Source organism: Vicia villosa, unplaced genomic scaffold (genome assembly GCF_029867415.1).
Source record: "Vicia villosa cultivar HV-30 ecotype Madison, WI unplaced genomic scaffold, Vvil1.0 ctg.000364F_1_1, whole genome shotgun sequence".
NCBI lineage: Eukaryota > Viridiplantae > Streptophyta > Magnoliopsida > Fabales > Fabaceae > Vicia > Vicia villosa.
This window is the reverse complement of record NW_026705165.1, coordinates 598,662-622,033: the sequence shown is the minus strand read 5'-3', so window position 1 is coordinate 622,033 and position 23,372 is coordinate 598,662. Positions and strand designations below refer to the sequence as shown.

General features: G+C 35.4%; 1 protein-coding gene across 1 annotated transcript; it reads right to left on the bottom strand.

The window, feature by feature from the left end:
• Window positions 1–5,742: 5,742 nt before the first annotated feature.
• LOC131627478 (uncharacterized) lies at window positions 5,743–9,475 on the bottom strand. Its single transcript, XM_058898333.1, has 2 exons — window positions 7,943–9,475; window positions 5,743–6,195 (listed from the first exon to the last, which is right to left on the bottom strand). Exon 1 carries the CDS (start codon window positions 9,417–9,419, stop codon window positions 7,956–7,958), a length of 1,464 nt encoding a protein of 487 aa, XP_058754316.1. The 5' UTR covers window positions 9,420–9,475; the 3' UTR covers window positions 5,743–6,195; window positions 7,943–7,955.
• Window positions 9,476–23,372: the final 13,897 nt, after the last annotated feature.

Genomic DNA, 23,372 nt, shown 5'->3' with positions numbered 1-23,372 from the left:
AGTATATGAAATGAAAGAAAGAGACACTGATAGAGAGATGAATGGATTGTTTATATTTAGGAAAACAAAAAGGATTGAGCTATTCAGCTAGTACAATATAGGAATATTCCAGAGCCAGAGCTCCTCTATAAGAGAAAAATATCTCATGTCCACTATTTCTGCTAACCTCTCAGAATGGTTCCCCCACTCCCCCTATTTTGTGCTTAATGGTAACAATTCTAACAGAATCACATGGGATTCATTGCCACCTCATCAATAAGCTTATCTCTTCTATTTCTTCTAGAATAAGTCCTCCACACAGTAGGCCACTTGGGAGTTAGGCACACATCCCCAACAAGCCCATCATGGTTCTATCACTGCCCTCCCCTTCAATAACAGACTTGTCCTCAAGGCTGACTTGAGGAAATTGTCTTCTCAACAGGTCTTCATTTACCCAGGTGGTGTCTTCCATGTCTCTTCCTTTCAACTTCACCAACCATTGTTTCATTTTCGGCCCCCCCTTCAATAACTTTTGTGGAAGCCAACACAGTTTCAGGTTCTTCCAAATCTGCTTCTTCTACTTCCAGACCAGCAGGTAACTCGAACTCCACCGAGTAATTTCCAATAGCTTTCTTTAATTTGGGAAATGTGAAAAACAGTGTGAATTCTTGTAGCTGCAGGAAATTTAACCTTGTATGAAACATTCCTTATTTTCTCCACAATTGGGTAAGGGCCAAAATATCTAGGAGCCAGTTTTTGAATAATTCTTCTCGCCACCGTCTGCTGTCGATGCGGTCTTAATTTCAAAAATACCCACTCCCCCACTTCAAAACACATATTTCGGCGCTTCTTATCGGCATACTTCTTCATCTGTTGTTGTGCCCTCAGCAAATGATATTTTAATTGCCTTAAGGCCTCGTCTCTATCCACCAATTCAACCGCTACTGCGTCCACTCTAGTCTCTCCCTGCAAAAATCGAATTAACGGAGGGGGCTTCCTTCCATAAACAACCTCAAAGGGTGTTGCTCCAGTGGAAATATGGTAGGAAGAATTATACCACAATTCTTCCCAAGAATACTCTAATTATTGGGCTACTCTGTAACAAAGCATCGTAAATAAGCCTCAAGACACCTGTTAACTACCTCCGTTTGGCCATCGGTCTCGGGGTGATAGGAAGAACTCATCTTCAAGCCCGTTCCCTGCAACCGAAATAGTTTCTTCCAAAAGAGACTAATAAACAAAGGGTCTCTGTCACTAACAATGGATTTCAGCACTCCGTGCAATCGAACTATCTCTTTGGCAAACACCTCTGCCACCTTTCTCGTTGTATATGGATGCTTCAAGGGAATAAAATGGCCATACTTCGATAGCTTGTCCACAAACACAAAAATTGCCTCATACCCTTTCGACTTTAGAAGTCCGGTAATAAAATCAAGCGAGATATCTTCCCAAATCTGTTCTAGAATAGGTAGCGGCTGAAGCAGACCTGCGGGGGACAATGCAGAATACTTTTGTCGTTGGCACACATCACAGCTTCTCACATACTCCTTCACAGTTCTCTTCATACCAATCCAGTATAAATTCCCTTCTACTCTTTTATAGGTCCTTAAGAATCCTGAATGTCCACCTGCTGGAGATGAATGAAATTCCTGCAAAATAAGAGGAATGCATGGCGATTTAGAGGACAAAACCAGTCTGTTTTGATACAACAAAACTCCTTGTTGCAAGATGAACCGGGCTCGTGACTTTGGATCTTTACAAGTCCTCTCTCACTTGCTTCAACTGCTCGTCTTCCGTCACTTCTTGCTACACTTGCTGACTTTGTAACCAAATGGGAAAAGAGTTGAGACTGTTCAACTCTATTTCCTCAAACTGTCTTGACAGAGAATCGACAGCTTTGTTTTCAGGACCCCGTTTAGGGATGACCTCAAAATGGTAGCCTAATAACTTAGCTATCCAATTTTGTAGATCAGCAATAGTGATTCTTTGTTGTAACAAATGTTTAAGACTTTTTTTATCCGAATAAACAACAAAGTTCCTACCTAAAAGGTAAGGTCTCCAATGTTGTACTGCTAACACAAGTGCCATTAGTTCCTTTTCATATGTTGATTTAGTCAAGTTATTCTTCGATAAAGCTTTGTTGAAAAATGCTATTGGTTTCTTTCTTTGCATCAAAACAGCCCTTATACCTCTCCCCGATGCATCACACTCAATTTCAAAGGGTTGAGTAAAATCCGTTAATACCAAGACCGGAGATGTAATCACCACCTTCTTTAAATCTTCAAAAGCTTGTGCAGCTTCGGGTCCCCACTTAAAACCTTCCTTTTTTGTCAAATATGTTAATGGTTTGGCAATTTTCCCATAACCTTTAACAAAATTTCTATAGTATCCGGTCAAACCTAAAAAACCTCTCACCCCTTTAACATTATGAGGAGTAGGCCACTCTACAACACTTTTAACTTTCTCAAGGTCTACTCCCACCCCATTTTCTGAAATCACGTGACCTAGATATTCCACTTCTTTACTTCTAAAGCTGCATTTCTTTAGATTCACCACAAACCCGTGCTCTTGGAGGACATTCAAAACATGGTCTAGATGTAGCACATGGTCCTCCCACTCCTTGCTATAAACTAGTATGTCATCAAAAAATACCAAGACAAACCTCCTTAAATAAGGTTTGAACACGCGATTCATGGTGGATTGAAAAGTGGTCGGTGCATTCATTAGCCCGAATGGCATTACTAGAAACTCATAATGCCCTTCATGTGTACAAAACGCCGTTTTATGCACATCTTCCTCCCTCGCCCTTATTTGGTGGTACCCCGACTTCAAATCGATCTTAGAAAAAAATCTTTCCCCATGTAGCTCATCCAATAACTCCTCCACTACTGGAATAGGGTATTTATCGGGAATAGTTACCTTGTTCAATTGTCGATAATCCACACACATTCTCCACGTGTTATCTTTCTTTTTTACCAAGATTACCGGACTTGAAAAAGCACTAGAACTATGTCTAATAATACCCTGTTTCAGCATGCCTTGAACTTGCTTCTCTATTTCATCCTTATGGTGATAAGGGTACCTATATGGTCTAACACTCACCGGCACAGCTCCTGGTTGTAGCTCTATAGAATGTGATGTTTGTCTATTCGGTGGCAACCCTTCTAGCTCTTTGAACACCTTAGGGAAATGAGTTAAAACATACTCTAATTCTGTTTTTTGTCCAACTGTTAAATTTGCTTTCTGCACCTTCTGCAAATTCACAATCTCCAAATCTCCATCCTTTAACAAGCTATGAAGTGAAGACTTCATTTGCGATGCTGACGTTTTGCCTTTCCACCGGTCTATGTTCTTTTTCAGACCATGTAACTCCACCTTTTCACCCTCCCAAGAAAAACTTAAAGTCATTTTTTCCCAATCAAATGTCACTTATCCAAATTTTCGCATCCAAACAGCTCCTAAAATCATATCCAGACCTCCCAATTCCAATACATAAGCATCAATTGAGGTCGTGAATTTACCAATTCGGACCGCCAAATTTCTGCATCTACCAGTGGTCGTAATTTGATGGCCGTCTCCCAACCTCACCCCCATAGTTCGCCCTTGTTCTATCTTCAATCCCAACGTTGTAGCCACCTGTGGAGCAATGAATTGTGGCTTGTACCACTATCCACCAACATCTGTATGTTTATTCCAAACAAATTAACTTCTAACCTCATAGTTGTCAATTGTTTCACCGTCTTCCTCATCTCTGACATTTCGAGCATCCCTAGGACATTACACTCGACGACTTCCTCTTCTTCGTCTTCCTGTATCTCAATAGCTATCACTTCTCCAATGTCGTTCACCATCTCATCATCTCCTAAAATTACCAATCAGAGTTGCTTCTCTGCACATTGATGAAGTGGGTGAAAATTTTCTCCACAGCAAAAACAAAGACCCTTGCTCTTGCGCTCCATCAGCTCCGAGTAAGGGAGATGACAGACTCCTCTGTTACGCAATCCACTTCCCCGTCCTGCTTCACCTGCGACGACACGTACTCAAACTCAGTGATATACTCCTCCACATCACCCACCTGTTACAAATCCTTCAACTCTTCAAATGGGTTAACACTTTGTCGCCCTCCATACCTTTCTATCAGTGCTTGCTTCAATGTTGACCAAGTGAGATTGTCTTCCATCTCACGAAGCAAGTTGAACCAGTGTATGGTCGCACCTTCCTTACACACCTTTGCCAATCTCACCTTCACCTCTTCCGATGACCCTTGTACTTCGAAATAAGTCTCAGCTCGCGTAATCCATCCCATCGGGTCGTCACTGTCAAACGCAGGCAACTCAACTTTCTTCACCGCCATTTTGTACTCCGTCGTTGTCGTATTGTCACTATGGTTCACTGTACTCTCTCCTTCAGTTGTCTGCGACATCTTCGTGAATTCATTCAACATGATTTCACGAAAATTTCCAAAGGCTGCATCCATAGCTTGACGCCATGATTCTTCCATCGTAACAATTTTTCTTTCAAAATATCCATCCAATTTGTCATTCTCGTTGGCATTTACCGTATCACTGGTTCCTCTCTAGTATCTGGTAGGTCGGACCAATGATAAGAATCACAGAACCGCACTATGTATGAATGAAAAAGATTAAATAACAGTATATGAAATGAAAGAAAGAGACAATGATAGAGAGATGAATGGATTGTTTATGTTTAGGAAAACAAAAATGATTGAGCTATTCAGCTAGTACAATATAAGAATATTCCAGAGTTAGTGCTCCTCCACTATTTTTGCTAACCTCTTAGAATGGTTCCCCCTAAGGGTGGACAAGAAACTCCAAACCGACCGAAATCTGGTCTAACCGATTGCAAATATAACCATACGGATGGGTTTATTTAAACCGTGGGTTATTCAGGTGAATTTTTTCGGTTTATAGCATATATAAACGGTCGAGTGCGGATGGTAAATATTGATCCATCATTATCCATTATCAACCGACAATGTTAATTACTCAAACTATTTTCTAAATGACACACAGTGTAAAGTGTAATTTTATCCCAACAATTATTTTATAATATTCCACTCATCTTTTCACTTTTTCATCTTTCTCTCAGTTCTAACTTAAATAAACTTCTTGCAAGTGTGATGTCTACCATCAATATATTTTCTATTCACTTACTCTTAGACCACTGATATTCTTGTTTTCTTGTGAAATTGGATCTTCTCATCAATCATTCTTCATCTATATGTTAATCTCTCATAAAATGTTGTTTTTGATAAAAAGTTTCTTACTTTTTTCTCTTGATGTTCTTTAAAAGCTTTGGTATGCGCTTTGGAATTTCCTCATCTGGGTTAAATTTGAGAAAAAGTTTCAGACTTTGTTCTCTTGTTGTAACTTAAAATTATAAATCATATTTAATATTTGCATTAAATTTTTAACCGATTAAACTCACCCGACCTATCCGATAAACCGACAAACCGTTGAAACAAAAACTGATGGTACAAAATAATCGGTAGTGGATGGAATATTATCATCCATGAGTTTCTTCGGATTGAGGTATTTTAATCCGAATCCGTCCGAAGTGGGATTCATAGCCACCTCATCAACAACCTTCTCTCTCCTTTGTCTCTCCTATTTCTTCTAGAATAAGTCCTCCAGACAGAAGGCCTCTCGGGAGTTAGGCTCGCAACCCCAACAAGCCCATCTTGGTTCCTATCAGAATGCCACATGATAGAAACGAAAAGTAGAGAAGAAAATTACAGGGATAAAAAGTAAAAATTCTTATATCAATAAAAGTTGTGAAGATCACCAATAATCTAATTCACAAAAACAACTTAATAAATAGATTATGCCCCAGAGTTGCAGGCAACACTAAACATTTGAAACTATTTTATTCTCCTCGTCGTCATCTATTTATCCTACTTCACAAAAAAAGAAAGCATCCTACTTCAAAAAAGATTAATCATCCAATGCAGTGCATAGCATCCTACTTCAAAAAAGATTAATCATTCAATGCAGTGCATGCATGGATCACCTACTCGTGAGTTTTCCCTCGCATTCTTTCTCCACTCTTGCTCCACAACATTCAACGACAAAATCCAAAGATCAGATATCCTTTGCAGATATCCTTTGCAGAATTGCAGTTGATTTATATTTAACTCCAGCTAATGGCATTTTCTTCCAAGATAACTTCACCTCCAATCTCACTTCCCTTCATCACCTGCTTAACAGAGAGTTGTTAGAAGATGAGAAGCCTGGAAAAGATGCTGGAAGTTGTAACAGAGAACACATCAACAACAACAATAGAGGAACAAAGGAAGAAAACAAGACCAGGATCAAAGCTATTTTCTCATTGTTTAGACTTATGAAAGGGTGTCCAAGTTATAGAGTAAATATTGAGTTAAATCTCTTTCCTGGCTTTCACAATTACGCAAAACAAGGTGTCAATGTTTGAGGCTTTGAAAATTTTCAAATCTTAGGTTCCCAGAATTGAGTTTAAACAAATATAAAAAAGCTTTTGGTGAAGCAGTAAGCCAGTTGATGCATCAAAAGTTCTAGATTCACTCTAAATTCTGATAGAGTAAAACTAAAATCAATAAATATTGGTACTCTGTCTGTTTACATTCATATCTAGATTATAGTTCTAGTAGGTACAGTAACCCACTTTCATTCCTTTTGGTTGTTTATCATCAAATTAAATTGATTAATCCAGCCTAACTAATGCAACGAAAGCTGAATCAAAGATCATTTGACAAAATGGAAAAACACTACTGTTGGTGTCATACAAAGGTGACAAGAAAAAAGTATATAGATCAGTGTATTATAGAAAGAAAGTGAGAAATGTGAAATAAAACGAACAAGCATAGATTACTATGAAATGAATATAAGAATTAATGCATGAAAAAAACATGGCTTTCAGAAAAAATAATACCTAGTCAGTTTTTTCATCATTTAAATGGTTAGATGGGTAAGTGTATTCACTTGAGTCTTGAGACACAGCAAACAAAATCAGAATGACTAATACTTCTTTGAGGGACCAGAGAAATGGAATATGAAAGAGAGGGGAGACAGATGAATGATGTGATGAATAAGAAAGAGGTGTAAAAATGACTGTAAGATGAAGGAAATGTGAAAAGAATCAAACTTGTATCAGAATTCAGAAATATTACACCTCCAATCCTGGACATATAAGTTATATAACATCAACAACAGCAATCAAAAGAATAGTGTTTCGGCGAATTAAACAAGTTCGATGGCATAGAGTTTTTAAGTGAGGCCCCAATAAGCTTATCATAATAACACCATACCACCAGCACACGTGAATACTCCACAGCCAAAAAGAAACAAGGGAAACTTGGAATTGTGTACTGTCATTTCTCATCCACAAACACAACGGTAGCAGATAAACTAGTTTCTAATGATCCACGTGTTTCAATAAATTATATGTCTACTATTCTATAGCAATTTCACAAACCACTTTCTAAACACCCAAATGCTAAGTTAGTTAAGACAATAAGTTCTTTTATTTCTATTTCCTGTCTTAACATGTACAAAACAAAGCCAACGAAAACAAAAACTACTAGTGAAATAACAAGCTAACTAGCATATATGAATATCAAGCATCACCACCATCTTGTGCAAAAAAAGGAGCATTAGTTGGACCAATTTAACCAATATAACATTGCACTAGCAGCTGCAAAATCAATCCACATGCTTAGCATGTTGCGATAAATGATAAATCTACGATCCTAAAGCAATTTCACATACGTTTTAACTAAACCAAACTGTTTATATACTAGTTAGTCACTAATTAAAAGACATACACCTCTGAATATCCAGATGCTGAATTAACGAAGGAAATAAGTTCTCATCTCTCTATTTACTCATTCATAACAGGTTGTCTAAATAACATAGCCAGCCGAACAAAAACAATTACAAATAAATCAAAAGAAAACAAGCTGACATACATGAATAATAATATCAGGCATCAGCACCGTCTTTTGCACCAAAAGGATCATGAGTTGGACCAACATCCTGACCAATGTGACGCTGCACTAGCCGCTGCAAATCAGCCATAACCTTATGTTCTCTTTTCGCCTTTTCTTCATAGTTAAACATAGCCAAAGCACGCTTATCTTCCGCACTATAAACTTGATTTTCTTTCCTGATACGAATTGCATTCATCCTCTGATGCCTACTGCCACTCATCACATAACCAAGATCCTCAAACTTTGAAATCTCTTCTGCAGAAAGACCCACTTCTCCTCTACGAGGAATACGTTTCCCTTGTTGAACATATTGTGCAATAGCATCTCCTTCACCAGGCCTAAGTGCACCACCATAGCTTATATGCCCCTCGGCTCTTGGCAAAGGCATTGGCCCAACCGTTGGCTCGCTATCCAAAGCCGGTTTCTTCTGAAACTCTAACAGCTCCTTCAATTGTAGAGCCTCATCATTAATCTCAGACACATCCACCTCATCAACAACAATTGCTTCCTTGTTCTTCGAAACAGCTGAATCAGGAACCAACTCATTATCCTCCGAACTCTCGCTTTTCGGTTCAGCACTTTTCTTTGTTACTTTCCTGCTCTGTTTTGATCGAGACCCCGAAGAATGCTTCCTCTTTTTTTCACTACCATCAGAGTCAGAGTTATCACTTTCACTCTCTTCTGAATCACTATGCCTTCTCTTCTTCCTATTACTTCGCCTTTTCCTTCTACTGATCTTCCTCTTACTTCCCCTTCTCCTCTTACGATCTTCCTCTGATTCACTATCGCTATCGCTATCATCCCTATTCTTTCCCCTCTTCTGATCTTCCTCTTCTTCTGATTCCGATTCAGATTCCGTAAGGTTTCGCGATTTCTTAGAAGAACTTCTACTACTCTTCTTCTTCAACCGTGGATTATCCGATTCACTACCATCAGATTCATCGGATTCAGATTTTGCTTTTGGTATAACCTCCTTCTCATTCTTTCCGTCAAATTTCTCAGAAATCTCTTCAGCCTTGTAAACATCCTCAAGATCATCATTCTCGCGTCTGGGAGGACTCGGCGTAACGTTCCAGATACAATACTTCATCGACTTCCTCATCTTCTGCCTCTTCAACCTTCTGTATTCCTCGAAACTCAATCCCTTCAATTCTTCATCAGATTCCGACTCAGAGCGCTTGAAATCGTTGCGGTCGCGGTCGAGATAGGAACCGTTGCGGTGGCCGAAATTCTTCGGAAGATCGTTGCCGTTTGGATTTCTGTTATCGTGTCTAGGGTTTCGGTTTTCGGGTGATATGCTACGGCGGCGATTTGTGTGACGATCGTAGGAATCGTAGCTAGGGCTACGGCGGTATCGGCGGCGGCGTTCTTCGGAGACATCGGAGTCAGGAGTGCGACGATCTTCGTGTCTGCGGCGGTGGTGAGCGATTTCGATGGTGGAGGATAGCCTTCCCATTGGGTAAAAGTGGAGAAGGGGAGAAAGGTAGAAAAGTGGGATTATTATTAGGTTATCGTATATTGATATTTAAAGCCATCAAAATTATATTTTCTCGCCTCAAAAATAGTATTGAACGTTCACTGTAAAATTTTTTACACGATATTTTTTACGTGATCAGTGCAGCATAATCTTTAAAATAAATATTTTATGAATCTCATATTTTATATTTAATTTGAAAAAAAGTCAAATTTTTATAAAATTTAACCGTATAAATTTTATTGACAGTGTAAAACTGCTCTACATTGTCGGTGTATTTCGATTAAATCCTAATTTATATTTAAAGACATTAAAATTAGAAAAATGCTATTTACTAGGAGGGGATGGAAAAATGAAACACATTAAGGTTGTATGTATTAAGGTTGTATGTGTAACCAACCAGTGGCGGATCCAGAAATTTCTCATAATGGGGGCATAAAAAATATTTAATAGTAAATTTTTAACAAATTGTTTTAATTTTTTAAAATTCTCTATGTATAGGAATATAATTATTCAAAATAGTATATAATCTTTGATAGATCCAAAAATTTTATGTTGTGTCTGCACAAAAAATAATCAATAATATTCTTTTAATAAAATGTTTTAACTTTTAGAAAATACTCATTTATATGAACAAAATTGCAATTATTCAAAATAGTATTGGCTGATCCATAAATTTTATGTAGTGAGTAATAAAAGATAGGCAATACTATTTTTTCATAAAATATTTAAATTAACAAAATATTTATTTATATGAACACAATTATTTAAAATAGTATATGATATGTAGGGTGATATTTACTTTCCAAAATATATTGTATTATAATTTGTTTAATTATTAGTATTAAAAGAAGAAATAAAAGTTAAAGTAAATAATTTAAAATGATACTTTTTATATTTTTTATTCTCTAAAAAATAGAATTTTGGGTGTCAATAGTTATTTTTGTGAAAAAGATTAACATTATTATGATATTTTTTTAAACTTTTTTGTTTTGCTATGTGGGGGCAAGAGCCCCCAAACCCCTATACCTGCATCCGCCCCTGTAACCAACGGTTTTTTTTACAATAGTTAAGTTTTTTAAAAAACTTACGCAAATAGCCAAAATTTCAATTTAAATTTAGGGCAAGTCGTAAAAAAACAATGTTGTCACTATCTTTATTGACGACTTGTCTTAAATTTAAGTGTAGTCGCCATCTAGGGTGACGAAAATGTGTAAAAAGAGTAGGTATGACAACGGGGCGGGTCAGAGACGGTTTTTATGTTTCCCAAACCCAAACCCGAATTTTCAATCAATCCCCATTCTCCGCCCCAAACCCAAACGGGGATGGAGAATTAAAATCCAAACCCGTCCTAAACAGGTTTAGGTTGGGTTTGGGTATCCCCGTCTCGCCACCATCTATGTCGTAAAATCAATTTTTTTAATAAAAATATTTACTTTTTCAAAAATCAAATTACATTATAAATAACAAAATAAAACAATCTCAAATAATTTCATAAATACATTTTAAATATTTAAAATAATAAATACAAATCAAATTATCAAAACATCTGTCACATATTTATTAATAATGTACATGTTCAAATAAACGGAGCAGGTTCGGGGACGGGTTCGGGTGGGTACTAATGTCCCCATTACCCGACCCGTCCCCATATTTTATAATCGGGGAAAACCCAAACCCAGTCAAAGCGGATTTTCCCCGTCAACTTCGAAGCGGGTTCGGGTGGGTACCCGCGGGTCTGAGTTTTATTGCCATGCCTAAAAAAGAGTGAAAAATTAGTCATTTATGTAATTAATTTGAAACTTTAGTCATTTGCATAATATTTTTCGAAAAACTTGATTATTTTTTTTAAAAAAATAATCTATAACCAACTTTAACACTTTTTTTTTATATAGGCAAAGTTAAATATATTAAATAGATAATGTGAGTACTAGGAGTACTCACAACCCAAAACAGAGTTATAAAGATTACAAAATCAATTACACAATATTAAGCACATCCAGAGGTGCTTGTAGCCAGGAGTAGAAAGTAATAAAATGTCGTCTAGTCGACCCAACCGTAAGCCAAATCCAAGAAACCATTTTAATCGACACAATAACATCATCTAAAACAATACCAATGTTGTTGAAGATGAGGTTGTTTCTTGAATTCCACAGTGACCACACCGTTGCTAACCAAATAAGACACTATTTCTTGTTTTTTATCCTTCCATGAAGCGCCTGAATGAATTGAGAAAGATGTTCTGCACCAGCCAGCCCCCCACCATATTGATATCCAGCCACAGCAAAATATTGTCCCAAACAGCTTTAGAAAATGGACAGAGAAAGAATAGATGGGCCAAGTTTTCATGATCAGATAAACAAAATCTGCACAGCTTGTCCTCCTCATTGTGAATGATGTTCCTCTTCAGCAACTGGTCTTTCGTCGGCAATCTGTTTAACATAAACCTCCAGCCAAACACCTTGATACGAGACGGAACCTCTGAGCACCAAAATCTGTTAATGGCTTCAAGAATGGTCGAGTCTACAACAGCTTCTAGATTAGTTTCCCGCATACAAGAAGAATAACTTTTAACCGTAAATTTGCCATCTGAATTTTTCCACCATTTAAACGCATCCTCCATACCATCCTCGGGCCTCACCCCTCCCAACAATTCCAGGAGTTCCAAAGCCTCCAACATCGCTCCCGGATTTCCCATCAGAACTTCTGAATCCACCTGAAAATTCCACAACCAAACCAGCCCCACTCGAGCACCCATCTCCCTGATGCTGCCCTGCGGTTTCCTGGATAAACTAAATAACAGAGGGAACAGATTTTTTAGAGGAGTCCCTCCAAACCATCTTCCCAGCCAAAACAAAATATGTTTGCCATCACCTAGTTTGAAGCTTATGTTACCTGCAAAACAATCAAAATCGTTAGTTTTTGACACGCTTGCCGCCATCATGTCTTTCCACCATATAGAATCATTTTTTCTCGCCCTATAATCCGCACCCACTATCACAGCTTTTTTAACATCACCATATCTTGATTCGAGGATATTCTTCCACAAAGATGCCCCCTCATTCATCATCCTCCACCTCCATTTGGATAATAATGCGTTATTAAAATGACCGATATGCTTGATACCCAAACCTCCCTCCGCTTTAGGTTTACAGATGTTGTGCCAACTCACCCAATTAATACACCTTTTGTCTACACTCCCACCCCATAGAAAGTGACTTTGAATACAGATAATTTCTTTTATGATTTTCACAGGGGCTTTATAAAACGACATCGTGTAAATCGGAATGCTAGAAAGAACCGCATTAAGAAGAGTAACTCTGCCACCAATGGATAACGTTCTTGACTTCCTACAAGACAACTTGTTCTTTAAGCCCTTCAGAACCATCTTCCACGAATCACACAACCTGGGATTAAGGCCTACTTGAATACCAAGGAACTTGAATGGTAACTTCTCCCTACTGCAGCAAAGAAAATGAGATGTTGTTTCCAGAAAACTCTCAGCCACATTCACGCCCATCACCTTACTCTTATGGAAGTTCACCTTTAGGCCCGACAATAATTCAAAACCCCTGAAAATTGATTTGATACTCCATAAATTTTGCCAGCTCCCTTGCCCAACTATTACCGTATCGTCCGCGAACTGGAGAATTTTCACATTCACATTGTTGCTCAATCTATAGCCCACGAAACACCCCGATAGAGCAGCTGAATTAAACAGGACAGCTAGACCTTCCGCCACCAAGGTGAAAAGAAAGGGTGACAAGGGATCCCCTTGTCTTAATCCCCTTTCAACTACAAAGTCTTTCGTCGGGCAGCCATTCACCAATATCGATAATGAACTATGGAAGATACAAGCTTCCATCCACTTGCGCCAATTCTCACCGAATCCAAATTTGTCAAACAAAGATCTCAGAAATTGCCAGCTGACACAGTCATATGCTTGCTGAAAATCCACCTTGAAAACAAAGCACTCCTTCTTTAGCCTTTTCGCGTGATCCACTATTTCATTAAGAGCCAATACCCCATCGAGAATTTGTCTGTCAGGGACAAAAGCAGATTGTGATGGAGATATGATGTTATCCAGTACCTTCTTTAATCTGTTAGCCAATACTTTTGAAACTATTTTGTATAAGCAACCAACTTTAACACTAAACCCTCCATGATTCTCAATAAATAAGTTTTCACATGTTGACCCACCATTCATATCAAGACATGTATACATTCTTGCAATTCATAAAATTACAGTTTCGTACCATATAGCATTATTATTAAAATTATATTTACTCGCCCTGAAAATAATATTATGAAGGGATTGTATATTTTTTATGGAAGTGGAATAATTTATATTTAAAGATATCAAAATTATATTTACTCGTTCCGGAGATGGTATTTTTTTATGGAAGTGGCATAATTTTAGAGAAAATTGATTTTTTTTAAATATTAATATGATTTTGCATATTTAAAGATTTTAATTGGATGTGTGTAATATATTTTACAGTCACACATCACTACCTATAAACTTATGATAATTTTATTTTTTCAAAAAAAAAATGTTATTTATTTTTTATTTATTTATCAACAAATAGTATAATGTATATATTTTCTAAAAAAAGTTAAACTTTATTTGTCTTGCCAAAAAATAAATTCAATGAATTAATGTTTGAGTTTGAACTAAATACCTAGAATTTATAATAGAATTTACAATAAATATATATATATATATATATATATATATATATATATATATATATATATATATATATATATATATATATATATTAAAGTTTAAACTTTCTTAAGGATTTAAAATATATATTTTTAATGTTTTAAAATATTTTATATATTTAAAAAATTTGAATTTTATTAATTTTTATCAAAATAATAATAAATAAATTCTAAAATTTGAATTAGAAAAATAATTGCTACAAATGTTAGTTTTTTGAGTTAAATGACTTTTACCCCCTGCCATATAGGCGTGTTTTGATTTACCCCCCTTAAGAAAGATAGATGACGAAGAGAGCTTCCGGCCGGTTGAAGAAGAAGACATCGAAGAAAGCGAAGCATTCTAAGCAAGTGAACGGAGTTCCTGAAGCTAGTCAATCGAATCCTTTAGTTCAACCTAACATTCATGAAGAAGAAGTCGAAGCATCAGAAGCTGAGAAGGTATATTTTTAGCTAACTTTAATGTGTGAAACTAAGTATCTGTTGATGAAGGTTAGGTATTAAGTGTTTTCATTTTTTTACTTCAGAATAAGCAACTCTTCAATGTTGTGTTCCACTATGGAGGGGAATTTGTGAGCCTCAATGACGGGGTTATGATTTATCGGGGCGGTGTCACGACTGTAGTTACTAACATCAACATCTCTACGTTTACAATGGTTAGCGTTCATAGGATGTTGTCTGGTGGGGCTACAAGGAAGGGTCATATAGGGCATGGACCAAGATTGTTGAAATTGATCCGAATTTTTTCCAGATTAAGAGGGATGATGATTGTTACGATTTTGCAGCATATGCTAATGCCAACGAGGTTGATGGGGAAATGTTTGTGGAGCATGAAGTAATAGATGTGTCTGTGACAGTGAGAAGTCTTAGGTGTGTGAATGAGGTAGTTCAGATGGATAAATGTGATGAAGATGGAGTAGAAGGTTTGGGGGACAGTGAAGATGAACGTGCCACTACTTTGCTTGATGGGTTTGAAGGTATTGATGTCACTATACCTGTTAATGAAGCACCATCACTATCTGGATTTATGAGAGTTTCAAAAAAGAAAAAATTGGAAGATGAAGATGAAGATGTGTATGTTAGTGATGACCTGGATAGCTCAAATCCCGATATGTCAGATGATGACAAGTTGCCAAAGTTTGAAAAGTTTAGGAAAGAGCATTTCAACAAGAATTTTAAATTTCAGTGGGGTATGGAATTCAATTCTCTTGATGACTTTAGAGAAGCAATACGTGAGTGGTCAGTTTTGAATGGTAGGGAAATTACCTTTGTGAAAAACGAGAGCTACAGGGTAAGGGTAGAATGTAGGGCCAAATGTGGTTTTTTAATACTCTGCTCAAAAGTGGGCCACAAGCACACTTATGTTATAAAACCATAGTGGACAAGCATACATGTGCTAGGGTTTTAGAAAACAGATCTGCAAGCTCTAGTTGGGTGGCTAAGGTTGTGGTAAAGAAGATGCAAACATCTGAGAGTGTAAGGATCTATGATATAATTCAATACATGAGGCAAAAAATTTCTGTGGGAATTACTGTAGGTAAGGCATGGAAGGCAAAACTCATAGCAAAGAGGATTATAGAGGGAGATGCAGATAAATAATATGCTAACTTGAGAAGGTATTCAGCTGAGTTACATATAATTAATCCAGGAAACACTTTGAGTATCACTGTTAGCAGGCCTAATCCTTCCATACAGCCCAAATTTGGGTCTTTCTACTTTTGCTTTGATGGTTGCAAAAAGGGTTTCATTAATGGTTGCAGACCCTTTGTGGAGTAGATGGTTGTCATCTAAAAACTAAATATGGGGGTCAATTACTTATTGCTGTGGGTAGGGACCCCAATGACCAGTACTTTCCTCTAGCATTTGGGGTGGTTGAGACAGAAACTAGGGACAGTTGGAAGTGGTTTATTGACTTGCTTATGGGAGACATTGGGGAAGACAGGAGATATGTGTTTATCTCGGATCAACAAAAGGTCATTCTTATTACTTGAATATGTTTGTATTTTACCATGTCATTTATATACTTATATTGTTTTTTATTTTAGGGTTTAGTATTTGTGTTTGAAGAAATGAGTGAAAGGATAGGGCATAGGCTGTGTCTAAGACATCTCTATGCAAATTTCAGAAAAAAAAAAGTTGGTGGTGGTTCTTTGATTAGAGATCTCATGATGGGGGCTGCAAAGGCAACATATTATCAGGGTTGGTTGACCAAGATGAATCAGCTGAAGCAAGTTGACTCAAAGGCATGGGCTTGGCTTACAGGTGTTCATCCTAAAAGTTGGTGTAAGCATGCTTTTACTTTTTATCCAAATTATGATGTTCTCATGAATAACATTGCTGAATCTTTCAATGCAACAATATTAGCTGCTAGAGATAAACCAATTTTGACAATGTCAGAGTGGATTAGAAAATACTTAATGAATAGGTGCTCCACTTCTGCCTTGAAACTTGAAAAATGGCCACACAAGGTGATGCCAATTCCTAGGAAAAGGCTAGATAATGAGGTTGTGATGAGTGGCCAACGGCTGCCTACTTGGGAAATGAATGAACAATTCCAATTAACACACTCTTTCAACACTCGGGAATTTATAGTTGACATTGGAAAAATGTCATGTACATGCAACTTCTGGGAGTTGGTTGACATACCTTGTAGGCATGTTGTTGCAGCATTAGGTTTTAGACAACAAAACCATAAGGACTTTGTAGATGACTGTTATTCTAGGGACAAATATAAGCTTTGTTATGGTTTTCCTATTAGCCCAATTAATGGCCAAGATATGTAGCTTGAAGTAGAATCAGAAGAGATATTGCCACCAATGTTCAAAAAAGGCCCAGAGAGATCTAGAAAGTTAAGGATTAGAGAGACTGGTGAAGAAGGTGCAAGAAGAAGGTTGCCAGGAGTTTCATATAGATGTACTAAATGTGACAAGTTTGGTCATAATGTCCAGTCATGCAAAAGCACAACTCAGGATCCAAATGGGCTCAAAAGAAAGGTATAACTGTTGTTGTGTACTGGTTAGCATTACTTATATGTAAAGGTATAATCTGACTTTCTATATTGTATTATTTTTTATTAGAAAAAGGTCAAGATACATCCAACTGCTGAAGAAGACCCAACTCCAAATGAAGCAACTCAGACAACACCAATTAATGCAGAAAATCCAACTCCAATTGATGCATATGGTACATCTCAAATGGATACAACACAACCTAATGATGCTACTGAGGAAACACAATCCAATGATGCTACTCAGGAGACTGATTATTTTGATGACATTATTTCAACACTTTCTGACATCACCATTACTGCACAACCAAAACATTAAATAAGAAGGGGAAATAAGTGAAACCAGTGAGAAGGAGGTCAAGTGAGAGAATAAAGATCAACTGGTTTAAAAAACCAAAACCATTCAAAGGCCCTGGTTTCAACTCAGACCAACCCATGTATCTCACTGATGAAGAAGAAGGTGGCACTTTGACACAAGAGGGAAGTGGATCTCAATGTGCCAAGAAGAAACCTAAGAAGAAATAGACTGAAATATTGAAAACTCTATGTTTAACTTATGTAATGGCTAGACCTTGTTTTGTGTTCTTTCTGTTTTTTGGAATGGCCCATGGCCTTGTGTATTGATGACCCATGTTTCTGTTTTTTGGAATGGCTTATGGCTTATTGTACTTTATGTGTAAGGCTTATGCTCTTTTTTTTTTGAATTAATCTTTATTATGGGTTCAATTTCTGCATTATGTTTGAGCATTGTGTATCAAAATATAGTATCTTTGAGCATTGTGTTTTAAAAAGGAAACAGATTAAAGTTCAAGTTAAATGGCATATATTAAATCAACAACTTAACAATACACATAAATCCTTCTACACAACTCTTTCAACAGACATTATAATGTATCCCAACTACTAGTACACCAATGTTACATATCCTTGTACACCAAAACTAAATGCATCAGTTCTTACACCAATGTTACATATACTTGTATACAACTGCCAAAAAAATAAAACAGAACCATAAGGCCAATTTCAAATGACAATTTTTCTTCTGCATAATTGCAACCTTCATCTTGGCTTTTTCAAGTTTCTTTGTTGTCATTTCAATCTTCACCATTGCAACCTCACATTTTTTGCATTCAATAGTTTCCTTCTTTGAGCATTGCAAAGATGTGTGAGCAACTTCATCATCCCAAATAAATAAATCACGACAATTCCCCATCTACAAATACAATCAAATTAATGTCATAACAAATTAACTTCATCATCCCAAATAAACAAAACACAAAAATTCTTACCCCAACATTACGACATTTCCAAAACTCCATATTCCTATTTTGTACGGTATTCGCGACCCACATCTTCATTGGACGACGACAGCCACACCTTGGAATGCTTGAAATCTCGTACAAATTGCTACTTCCACCATTGTTACTTGGAACCATGATTCACAGACGCACTAAAATAAGTAACAAGGATGTTAAGGGATGAGGGAGTCGCGAATTGAATGAGGGAGAAGAAAGGGATGATGGAGTCGCCGATTGAATGGGGGAGAAGAAGGTTGTGGATGAGGGAGTACTGGTTGATAGAAAATGATGGATATAAATAAAACTCTAGCTTTTTCAGGGGGTCAACTAAGAAAATATATAATCCTATGTGGCAATGAAATACACAGTCAGTTGATGGTATACGTACACGTAGGAAAGATTCTAAGAATCTTGGCCAAAAAAATAGAACAGGAGCTTTAATGATGGAATCTTTTTTTGTTAAGGTCTGCGCCAATTTTTTTTTAAGGGGGGTAATACAAAACACGACTATATGGAAGGGGTAAAAGTCAATTAGCCCTAGTTTTTTTAAAGATAAATTGATTCTTACATTTAAAAAAGGGTGAGAAGTTATAGATAAAGATATGATTTTATTCATTTATTAAATTTTTTTTATAAAAATGAAGTTCGGGATTGAAACTTATCAACATCTTACACTTATTTAACTCAATCAATACATATTAATTGAATTATTTCATTGTACAATAAAAACATGTTCATATATGCATGCCACATCACGCTATATAAAAGAAAGTTATTTTTCAATTTAAAAATTGATTTTGAAAATGTGTTATAAAAAAAATAATGGTTGTGAATTATATTACTCTTTTTGAGATGTTTTGCGATATTGTCCAAACTGTACAAGACTGATAACCGCTTGAAAAATATACCTTTTATAGTATGAAAACCAATCGTTTATGGCACACAACGTCCACTCAAAAATTAAATGAAAAGGAAAATATTTAAGACGTAGAATTGATAACGGGGAGAGATTTCAGATTGTTTGAATATCTGAGATAAAAAAAATTAGGTGTGAAGATCTCTATTTATAGTTGAATTTTGAATCAGAAATGATAGAAAAATAAAAGTGGATCTGATAAGCTCTTCCACTATCAAATGAATCAGTTTTAAAATTTTGAATTGTGGGAAGTAATCGTTGAAGGCTTGGTTAGCGCAAGAATATGCGGATGCAATTAATGGCCATTGAAGATTTGGTCAGAGGAGAAAATGTGGACAAAATTAATGCAATATATGAGAACAATATATTTGACAAAAATTAATTTTTCCCAATTTCAGGTAGCAAAAAAATCATCACCAAACCTCAAGCCCAACCCGACCGAACTGACGGCGGTGTGAGTGATGTCCATGAGTTGTGTGTTCTCTCCCTTTTACAAAATTATGTACGCCTGAGGGCACACCCAAGCAGCACCTTCCAATATATAAGCACTACTACTATTTCTTATCCCTCAAACGTAGGACATAGTTAACATTTTCAAACTCACACTTTGTACACTGTTTCAAACAAATGCTTATTTCTTATCAAGTTTTCTCATTCAATTTCCAACAATCCCACACTTGAATTTAAAAAAGTGATTAAGAAGTAATGTTAAACGTTTCTAAGATTTTGCATAAATAAAAATATTTATGTCTTAAATTTTTGCATAGCAATTAAGATTTAGATTTAACAAGAGTGGTTGTAGCCTTGAACTCTTTCTCTAACATCAAACTCACTCACAACATTTTATTAGAGAAATATAAAAAATAAAGGTGGAGTTGTTACTGGTGATAGCGAATTGAAAATTTATCATAAAACCTAGACAATGAATCCCGAATTTTGAAACAATTCATAAGTTAGAGTGAAATCTTTGTTTTAAAATTTTAAGTGCTTTATTAAATAGTTGAGTTGTCATGTGTTGTTTAAAAAAAAGTACTTAAGATATCAAATGTTATAAATGAATTTTCTAGAGACTTTGTGATTACTAACTGAGTTAGAGGTTTTGGTAAACAACGTAAACACAAAGGAGACTCTGTCAAAATTTTGTCAAAAAATGATACTTAGAAGTTTTGAAAAATATTTTATTTTCCTAACTATCTGGCAAAAATTTTCCCGAATTTTGAATTGAAAGGAACTAAATTTATTAGACTTATTTGACTAAGTCACTTATTTGATTTACATGAGCTGTGTTTATTAGGAAGCTTGCACCTCTAAGAGCACTTTCTAATATAGATGTTTATTGTTTCAATATTCGATTGTGCATGTATGTTGAATGATGTGTTGATTAAATGATTAGATAACTTGAAATAATTGTCTTACATATGTTTGGAATGATATGTATTGACTATTGAATTTGCATATATTGTATGAAATGTAAATGTTAAATTTAACATATGTTGGATTGATATGCAAGTGGTTGCGTTAGTGTACATGTTAAAGAGTCAAATATATGCTAATGCATTTCATAATATGTGAGAGTTAGTTTGATTGCATAAGAGTGCGATTAAAGGGAATATACTGACCTTAATTCTGCATAACTTTTGAGTCAAGTAGTGAGTGAGACTTTACCTTTTAGTGGTGAGACCCTACAACACTCTATGAAGTGGTAAATTCCGAAATCATTTGCTTGTAACTGTCTGAGACGGACATCAGAGTAATTTACATGAGTTGAGCATCACGTTCACATATAATTTTTCATCAATGTTTTATGCATCATTAAAAGTGGTGTGATTGATGTGAAAATGTTAAATTGATGTATGTGTTGTCATGACAAGTCTACGTGAACCTTTACTATTAATGTGAATCGGGCTTACATCCCATGTCCTTAAAAGTTTGAGTTATCTTGAAATAATCAGTAGAACAATGATTGTATTGGTGACCAAATATAATAAGACTTGATATCGCATGAAGATTTTATTACCCAGACAATATCAGTTTAAGACCAAAGGCCAACTTAGAATTTTGTTTGGAATTTTATTGCTCTTTTCTTTGTGGAGATTTATTTGTATCTTTATTTGATATATTCTTTAATTAAATTAATTGTAAATTAAGTGTTTTAATGACAAATGATTTATGTTGCGAGTATCTATTTTGAAGTTATTTTAGAAATGTGATGATGATTCCAATGGTTGTTTTGGATAATATTTATAAAAAAAAAAAACTATACTATAATTTTAAATTAAAAAACTATCTTGAATATTTTATCTCAAAATTTTAGTTATTTTGATAAGAAAAAAAAAACATTCTCGTTGTTAAAAATAAATATTTTACAAGACCTGTAAGAAAATTTATTTGCCACTAGAGTACCTATGAAAATCAAAATATTTCTCACTTTTAGAAAATAGCTGACATTAGTTGATGGTTACACGCCACCATCGTCCATAACAGTTTTAATTTGTCTCATTCCAATGGTAACACATACTTTATCATCACCCAAATAAATTAATCCAAAATTTTATGGTCTTAATATGGTGAACCACTCTTAGTACGACATCATGTGATAAACGCATCCAAAGTCAAGAATCCATTCTTATATGCATTTCTTAATTCAAACACAAATTATGTCTCCTCCATAGAGACATTACTTTATACCATATTTGTAAAAGTTGTATGGTCACCTCTCTAATAATTGGTCTATTTGCAACTATAACATTCACTATTTCTTTTTTGTTGTTTTTGAAGTTAGACATATTATTTCTAGAACTTAATTTATCTTTTTTTCACTCACAATCTCACCCACTTCGCATACACATCTTCACCTTGAGTTCTTTCCTCTACATTTTCTCTTATTTAAAAATGAGACAAAAATGTAACAGTAATTACATCAAAGGTGATAATGGCTCCTCATAGATAAGAATTATTGTCAAGTGATTGTAAGTTTGTAACAACTTAATAACAAGCACAATTAGAGGTGTTCAAAACCAAACTGCCCCAATAAGAAACCGTAAAACCGAACTGGACCAAATCGAAACCGCAAAAAACCCCATTTGATTTGGACGTGTTTGGGTCATTTTCTAACATAACTGCGCAGTTCAGTTCGGTTTACGGTTTGTATTATACAAACCGAACAAAACCAAACCAAACCGCATTATGTTACAAAATCTTACTAACTAATATATATTTCTTTAATTTTGTAGAGAAATCAACTAGGTATATTTTATCATATTTTTTGTATGATATTTATTTTAACTTATGTATCATCCAAAAATAAAATATTATTCATTATAAATACTATTTTGACAAAATATATTTTATCATATTAATAATATTTTGACAAAATATTATATCAAATTATAAATTTATTTTGACAATTATAAACTTTTTTATGCTAACGTATGAACGATTAAACACAAAATTATATTTTTCTCTATAAGTGCATGTATGGCTCGATAATTTTTTTAAAAAAACCGAACCAATCGAACTAACCAAATCGCATTAGTTTGGTTTGATTTGGTTCGATTTTATTTTTAAAAGCCAACAAAACCCAAACCGCACATTTTTTTTCTCTAGCGGTTCGAATGACTTTTAGAGTCAAAATCGCTCAAACCGCACCGCGAACACTCCTAAACTCAATATTATAATAGTCTTGTTTTCGTCCTTGACCTTCACCCTAAGTGTTACAAAATCCTATCATTATGTTGTTAAAAAATTAGTATGTTGTTGAAATATAAATTTATCCTAAATAATATATTCAAATATAAATTTATTATTTTGGAATATGAGTTTATTAAGGTAGAGATTATAGTGAGTTTATTGATATCGGGTATCACATTTAAAGACTAAAACTAGTTTGTACCCCAAAAAATAACAATTAAAAGTACTAGTGTTTAGTCTACACATAACACATGGACTACACTACAGTCCACACGAGATCAGAAGGACACCACGGTCAT